This window comes from Peromyscus eremicus, chromosome 5 (assembly GCF_949786415.1).
Source record: "Peromyscus eremicus chromosome 5, PerEre_H2_v1, whole genome shotgun sequence".
Classification (NCBI taxonomy): Eukaryota; Metazoa; Chordata; class Mammalia; order Rodentia; family Cricetidae; genus Peromyscus; species Peromyscus eremicus.
In genome coordinates, this window is record NC_081420.1 from 38,469,629 (window position 1) to 38,477,993 (window position 8,365).

General features: G+C 49.5%; 1 protein-coding gene across 2 annotated transcripts in view; it reads left to right on the forward strand.

Annotated features, from left to right (window-relative positions):
• Positions 1-766: 766 nt before the first annotated feature.
• The window catches only part of Carmil1 (capping protein regulator and myosin 1 linker 1), a 294,654-nt gene continuing 287,055 nt past the window's right edge, over positions 767-8,365 (forward strand). For both annotated transcript variants that reach the window (XM_059263261.1, XM_059263262.1), the window contains exons 1-2: positions 767-973; positions 4,505-4,602. In XM_059263261.1, coding sequence (XP_059119244.1) covers positions 934-973; positions 4,505-4,602 — 138 coding nt within the window. In that variant the 5' untranslated portion in view covers positions 767-933. The remainder of the gene's footprint in view (positions 974-4,504; positions 4,603-8,365) is intronic.

Here is an 8,365-nt window from a genome sequence, read left to right on the forward strand (position 1 = left end):
CGATGACACCGCTCTCAGAGGGGCCTGAGATCCAGAAGGGCACGAAAGGATTCCCGAAAACGCCAGTTTCCGCCCAGGGGCCTCTGCAGCCCCCGCTGGGTTCTGCAGCTCCGGGCCTCAGGGTCCATTGGCCGGCCGGGATTTGGGGACAGCCCGGGTTCTCCTCGCCGGCAGCCAGCAGATGGCTCTCGGGCTCTCTCTACAGCTCCATCGACCCCTCTCCAGACGCAAGCGCCTGCTGCACCGGAGCGAGGCTGCGAGGAGGGGCGCGGAGCCCGGCGCCGCCGCAGCCGTCAGGGAAGCAGCCACCGCAGCCGAGCGCCGCGTCGGTCCCCGGGCTGTGCCCCGCGCCGGGCACCGTGCGCCCAGGCCCGGAGGCCGGCCGGGGACCCGTGCGGAGGCCGCTCTCGCGAGGCGGGGAGGAGACGCAGGGGGACCAGGAGGAGGAGCAGGAGCGGGTGAAGGAGAGGAGGAGGAGCGGGAGAAGGGGAAGGAGGAGAGCAGGGCCGACCCGCCCCTGCCCAGCCCAGCCCCGCTGGAGGCCGAGAGCAGCCCGGCCGCCCAACCCTCGCCTTCCGCTTCACCTACGCCCAAGGTGCGGCGCAGAGGCCCGGCTGCGCGGCGCCCGCGCGAGGAGGAGCCGGTGCTGCAGCCGCCTTGCGTTCGGCCCCCGGAGCTGCGAGCCGAGCGGGCGGCATGTAGCGGCGGCCGCAGAGCCAGCTCGGATTTGCAACTCTTCGGAATTTTTTTTTTTTTTTTGGGGGGGCGGGTATTGCGGGCGCGCGGCAACCTTGGATCAACGCCCCGCTGCTTCGGCCCACTCTTCCCTTGCAAGCTGCGGCTCCCTCGCGGAAACCTTAAAGGGTTTAGGGAAGGGCGCGGGGCCGAGAGTCAGAGTGGGACCCGGGATCTCCCCGCGCCCAGTGGGCAACCATGACCGACGAGAGCTCCGATGTGCCCCGGGAGTTGATGGGTAAGCCTGGCGCGGTGGCCGACTGGCTATCTTCCTCTGCGCACACCTCCTCTCCGCCTCCCTTTCCACCTCCGTCCTCCCGCAGAGTCCCCGCGCCCTGGCGCGCGAGAGGTGTGGGGCAGGGTTGCCGGGGGGCGCCTACAAGTTTGCTGGCCTGATGGCCGCAGGAGCGGGGTCCAGAGAGAGGAAGGCGTGGGGAGGCATCTGGAGCCCTGGAAGGCTCCGGGCGGGTCTCCCTGCCTGCCCCACCAGGTGGGTCAGGTTGGCGGAACATGGAGCTGGAGGGGCGTCCCTTCCAGCGGCCAGCCCCGTGACCCCCAACTCGGGAAAGTCCGGGAAAGCCTAGCAGGAGGATGCCTGGCGACAGCATTTAGGTCCCCTCGGCTAGTGCCAGGCACCCTCCAGGAAATTCCCGTCTGGGGCTGCCCCTCTCACCGACAGCCTCAGGGATGGAGGCGCCGGCCCAGCGTCAGGACCGGGTCTGGCAAGGCGTGGCTTAGGGGATAGAGCTGGAAGCCAGAGGGTTACTCGACTGAGGTCTACTAGGGCCAGGAAATGGAGGGTTAATGATAAAAGCCTCATTTTAAAAATGATCACCCCCAGTCTCTTTGGGAACACGTATGTGGTATTCTGTGCCAGGTGACCGGTCGCTTGAGGCCCTCCTGGTTGGCTGGAGGGGGTGTGGGGGGGTTGTCCTCATTTGGAGTGGAGGGTGGAGAGAGTTGGGGCTTTGCTGTAGCAGGAAAGGTTAAATGGCAAATGACAAATGGCCTAGGAGTGCTGGGAACCAGCGCTCACGCTCTGCTTGTGGACTATGTTGACTTGCATTAAGGTGAACGTGTCAGCATGGGCGGGCTTTGAGCCTCGGTGACCTGTATTCCCTGAGGTACCATGCTGGGCACACTCTCCGTGTCTTAATGTTTTCTGGGTGCAGACCAGGAGGGAAAGCTCTCACTGCAGGTTCACCGTAGGCTGGACTTTGCCCCTCTGCTACACGTCGACGCAGCTTATACTTGAGAGGACTTGGTGTCCCCTTGTAAAGCTGCTTACTCTGCAGGTGAAACTTGGCGGGAAGAAGCTGTTGCTGGTTTTGTATGGAACTTTGCTTTTGTTGAATTAAAGACACACCGCCACCACCACCACAACAACAAAAAAATCGAGTGATATACTCTTGCACACCCCTATTTTGTTCCAGGCCCTCTCCCCAATCCCGGGAGTCAGTTCTGAGACATCAGCGAGTGGGCCATCAGATTCTGGGTGTTTCCAACACCTTGCCTGAACAGGAGACTAATACTGGAGGTTCCAAGATGCCTCCAAGGGTGTAGATTTTTAGAAAGTTGTGTAGCGTTGTCCTGGGACCTGAAGTTCAGGTGATTTAGACTCAGGGGAAAATGTGGAGAGTGAGGGGAAAAGGCTGTTTTTATCAGTGGTTTTCAGTACTTCAGTATGCTTAGAAGTTGAATCTGACGCCTCTTTTGCAAGAAATTTTTGTGCTTATTCACTATTGTGTCTTGGTGATGTTTGGAAGGACAGCGGCTGGCAGGATTCTTCTCTGGCTAAATCATTTAGTGTATTTCTCCACCACCCTTCTGTGATATGCCTAATAGCATTTTTCTAGGCCTTTACATGGTCCCTTTTGGCTATGGTGGGAAAATGCACCTGCTATTGCTTCTAGTTCCAGGGACTCATAAGATTTCTGATTAGTTCAAACCACCAGACTGCAAACGCCTCACTGTTGTCTCCTCAATGTCTCTTTGGAGGCCTGTGAGCTGTGTATGATGATTAAGGTTTTTTTTTTTTTTTTTTTTTTGATTGGGGCTCTCATAGCCCAGGGTGGGTGCCAACTCACTATGTAGCTGAGGCTGGCCTTAAACTGTTCTCTCTCCTTCCTCAGTCTCCTGAATGCTAGGTTACAGCTGTGAGCCACCTCTTGAATTTTGTAGAACAGTTTTAAATGCAGAATACAAATGGGTGTGTGTGTGTGTGTGTGTGTGTGTGTGTGTGTGTGTGTGTGTGTGTATGTGAGAGGGATTGCAGTGGCCCAAGCTATTAATCCTAACACTGAGGAGGTAGAAGCAAGTAGATCTCTGTGAGCTTGAGGCCAGCTTGGTCTACATAGTGAGTTCTAGGCTAGTCAAGAGTGCATAGGGAGACCTTGTCTCAACAACAACAACAACAGAAAAGGCAGAGAACAAGAACACCTGTCACATGTCATTCATCCCCACCAGAGACACTACTCTTTTGGATTGTGACTTGTCTCCTTTCGTGTGCATATAGTAAGTGAATTTCAGTGGCCCACTTCCCACAAGTCTCTTAGTGGGGTGGGGTAGGGGTAGTCTGTGTTGCTTTTAGTTCTGATGAAACAGCCGGACAGAGAACTCCCAGTGTAGCTGTTGCCCAAAATAATAGACTTTAGTCTGTATGTGCTAAAACATCTACAGTGTAAAGAGTCAACATTCTACACCTTAGTGGGCCATGTTGGACACCCCAGTGTGGAAACCAGAGGTCCATTTCCTGCCTCCTCAGCTCAAGATTCTCTTGTCTCAAACTTCCACCCCTGCCCTGTCTGTGAGCAGGTGTGCTCTGTGAAGATTCATTTAGTGGTATCTCGAGTAGCTTTTGCTAGATGGTAAACCACCATAGCAAGCAGGTAGTAGGGCTGTTCATATTTATTGACTCCCTGAATAAGCCAAGATGGTTAGAATACAAAATACAGAGCTATGACATCCTAGAAGATGGAACTGGCATTTGAAGGATAAGTAGGATATTATCAGGAGAATAGGGCAAAGACATCCCAGAAAAGAGAATCCGTAGAAAATCCCAGGCTTGTGAAAATCCAGGGGGACATGGACCCTTGTGTATGTACTGAGAAATCAAGCTGGGAAATGTGAGACTTGTACACTACAACCATTGGATTCTTCTCCAAATGACCATACCTCTCACCAGGAAAGGCACACTCAAGCTGGGCATTCAGAAAGGCCACTGTGGTTAGGAAGGCCAGGGGCAGATTTAGGGAGAGATGCCAAGTGTCTTGGTGCAGTCATCCTTGGGGCTCAGGATCTGTGCAGCAGGTGATTTTTGGGACCCTCAACTCCTAATTCCCTCAGAGAGTTGGAGAAGAGCAAGGTTGTCCAGCTTTCATAATTGCCAGTGAAGATGACACTGGATTTGATTTGGGTTGGGCAGCTCGTGAGAGTGAAAGGAAGACATTCTTTTTTCCAAACTTTCAAATTTCTACCACTGGGCTACACCACAGACCACTACTGTCAAGACTTTAATATTCAGAACTGGAGAGATGGCTCAGCCGTTCAGAGTCCTTGCCTTCCAGCGGACTTGAATTTGGTTCCCAGACTCTGTCTCAAAACAAAAACCTCTTGAAGGCTGACAACTATCAGACTTGTTAATCTAGCAGAAAGAAAGGAAAGGGCCAACGATAAAAACAGCTAGACTCTCCTCCAAACGTCTGCTCTGCACCAATGCCCCTTTTACTTGCTAAAGAAGGACTATAATGAAACTTTTTCTTTCTTTCAGAAAGCATAAAGGATGTTATTGGCAGAAAGATCAAAATCTCAGTGAAGAAGAAAGTGAAGTTGGAAGTGAAGGGAGACAGGGTGGAAAACAAAGTGCTGGTGAGTGTCCTGGTTCCTGTTCTGGAGCCATCCATGAGCTGAAGTGTCTTTTCTCTTCTTCCCGTCCACTGGGTTTCATGCAGCCTTCCTTCTATGCTTGATCATTTCTTCAAAAGTCTGATGACCAATTTCTTCCATTCACTGGAATCTTCCCTTGTTGAAAGTTGGACCTTCCAGAAGGGCTGCTCATGTTACTTGTTTTACCTAGTCTCCTGGAGGATTTTAAGAAATTCTTGTCTCATTGGTTTAACAAAATGTTCTCAAGTGTTCCATGCATGAAGTCATCTGAGGGCTGATGACTCGAGAGTGCACCTGTCGCCTTCCCTGGAGAGCTGGTGTTCTAGAGGAATCACTAGTTTTTAGGTGCAGTTGTCTTTGAGCTGCTGTTGGACTTGGTGTTCACTTCCTCTTAGCACAAGTCTTTAGGGGCCACCAGTGGCTGACTAGTGCAAGGCGTGCAAAGTGAGTGGTTGTATCTCACCACTTTTCTCGGTTGAGAGTATCAGAAGTCTAAATTTGAGTGCAGGTGAGAAGCTGCGTGTTGTTGTGGCTGGCTCATGCCTATAATCCCAGCACTTGGGAAGGTGCGACGGGAGAGTTGTCTTGAGTTTGTGGCCATCCTGGGATGTGAGATATCATCTCCAAAAAAGAAAGAAAACAGGACCTGGAGAGATGGCTCCGTGTGTAAGTGTACTTGCTGCCTTTGTAGAGAACCCTGGTATCCACATGGTAGCTCACAACCGTCTGTAACTCTAGGTCCAGGGGAACTAACATTCTCTTCTGGCTTTTGCAGGCACTAGGCATGCACATGGTGCTCACACACACACACACATTCAGGCACAACACTCTTACACATACAATAAAATAGAATAAACCTAAAAAAAAAAATTATAGAAAAAAAGTACCTCCCACCCTCAATAAAACCAGTGCAGGTGGAAAAATTATTTTATTTTATTTTTTGGCTTTTTGAGATAGGGTTTCTCTGTGTAGCCCTGGCTGTCCTGGAATGAGCTCTGTAGACTAGGCTGGTCTCGAACTCAGAGAGCTGCCTGCCTCTGCCTCCTGAATGCTGGGATTAAAGGTGTGTGCTGCTGCCACCCCCACCCTACCTCATTTCCTTTCTTTTTCTTCTTTTCCTTCCTTCCTTCCTTCCTTCCTTCCTTCCTTCCTTCCTTCCTTCCTTCCTTCCTTCCTTCCTCCCTCCCTCTCTCTCTCTCCCTCCCTCCCTCTCTCTCTCCCTTCCCCCTCTCTCCTCTCCCTTCCTCTCTCTCTCTCTCTCTCTCTCTCTCTCTCTCTCTCTCTCTCTCTCTCCCTCCCTCCCTCTCTCTCTCCTTTCCCCCTCTCTCCTCTCCCTTCCTCTCTGTCTCTCTCTCTCCCTCCCTCCCTCTCTCTCTCCCTTCCCCCTCTCTCCTCTCTCTCCCCCCTCTCTCCCTTTCTCTCTCCCTTTCTCTCTCTCTCTCCCTTTCTCCCTCTCTCTCTCTCTCTCTCTCTCTCCCTCCCTCTCTCCCCCCACTCTCTCTCTCCCTCCCCCCTCAGGCTTTTGGTTACTTGGATCATAGGCACACACTGTCACACCCAGTGCAGCACAATATTTTCCGACATTTTTCTGTGGGAAATTGCAAATATGCAAAATTAGAGCAGCATATTATATCGAATCCTGTGTTTGTCATTTAGCTCTAATAACTTTTAGTGTTTTGCCAATATTGCTAATTTATCTATCACCCCCTACTACAGATTTTTCCCCCTCAAGTATTTTAGAACAAATCTGGAGCAGATGGCATTGAAAGAGAATATTTCCAATATTCCATTTCTTCAGTGGAATTGGCTCCAAAATCTAGTGTCTTCCTGATCATACCTGTATTAAGAATCTTATAAGAAGATCATTGACTCAGGAAATGTGATTATCTCGTGTGGCCATGAGGATTGTGCCGTTGATATGACTCTAGTTCTCTGTTACACAGTCAGATGGTGGGGGCTTCAGGGTGGGAAAGCTCAGGTGACCTTTGCCCTGCTCTGAAATGTGCTCCTGTAGACACAAGATTCAGGTTATTAATAGCAAAAATGATTGATGCCCTGCTTGCTTTATTTTACTTAGCTTTAAATAGTCAGATCTCTTAAATTGTTTTTTCTTGAGAGTGTTCAACAGCTTTTGTATTACCTTTTGGAAACAGTAGTGCAGAGAGAACTGTTGCTGCCATGTGTTCTTGTATATGTTCAAAGTAACTTTGTTTTTGGATTCTCTTCTTCCATTCCTTCCTGTGGTAGGAATCAAACCCATCTATATCTATCATGAAACTCCATAAAGCCCAGTGTGTACTTTTGACCCCAGGGCCTTACACATGCTGGACAAATGCCTTACCACTGAGCAATACCCCAGTTCCCATATGATGCTTTGTTTCTGTAGTCTATAGCATAAACATCAAGTCCTATTTGCTCCCACAGCCTGAAGAATGATGTTCGGTATCATTTGGTGTTTATGTTCTGCATTACACTAGATAAGCGGTGCCCTGGCTCAAATTTACTGATAACATCTCAAAGACAGAATGGTGCCCACATAAAGTTGGTGCCAATTTGAAATGTCTGGGATGATGGCGGAGGCTGTGGACAGATCAGTGGCAGAGTGCTCGCCTTGCATGTGAAGGCCCTGTGTGCATGCATTCCCCAGCACTGCCGAAAGAAGAGAAAATAAGGGGTACGAGTACTTCCTGGAAGAGTTTTTGGCTCACCTTCTGGAGTTCATGAGAGTTGTGATCAACTTACAGATGGATTTGAATTAATCATTTATCTCCCTGAATCAGAATCCTCGTGATTTCTAGACGTTTGGCTTGAACTGTTATTTAATTAAGGTCTGGCTTTCTTTGACAGGTTTTAAGTTTGAGCAAGAAGCTCCAGGAAGTAACCTTCACAGTTTTCATCATAGAGAAATTGAACTAATTATCAATTTACCCGAACAGGTTTTATGAGTTTAATAAATTAATGAATTTAATTCTTTACATGTACTTTTTTGAGTATGTGTGTGCATGCATGTGAGTGGTGTGGGTGTCCCCATGAGGAAGCTGGAAGGAAGAGGTTGGGTGTCTTCCTCTACTGCTCTCTACCTGGTCCCCTGTGACAGGGTCTCTCACTGAACCGAAGCTCTCCATTTCTGCTAGGCTGGTTGGCTAGCTAGCTCCCAGGATACCTGTCTTTGCCGTTTATCACTGAGGTTACAGTCATACTTGGCTTTTATGAATGTTGGGGATTTGAACTTAGGTCCTCATGTTGGCAAAGCAAGTACTTTTACCCACTGAGCCATCTCCCTACGTGTACTTCTTTCTTTCTTTCTTTCTTTCTTTCTTTCTTTCTTTCTTTCTTTCTTTCTTTCTTTCTTTCTTCTTCTTCCTTCCTTCCTTCCTTCCTTCCTTCCTTCCTTCCTTCCTTCCTTTCTTTCTCTTTCTTTCTCTTTCTCTCTTTCCTTCTTTCTTTCTTTCCTTTCTCTTACTTTCTTTCCTTCTCTCTTTCTTCTCTCTTTCTTTCTTTCTTTCTTTCTTTCTTTCTTTCTTTCTTTCTTTCTTTCTTTCTTTCAGACAGGGTCTCTGTGGCACTGAGATCACAGGTATGAGGTGCCATGGCTGCCCGAGAGTGTCCGATTTCTTTCCCCTTTATCTTTGGGTAGAGGTTTGTCTTCACCTTTCTTCTCAAGAGCAGATGGCTCATGTTTTGGAACACTTAACAAGTGCTAGGTGCTATGCTGAGTTCTTTTGCTAGGTGCTATGCTGAGTTC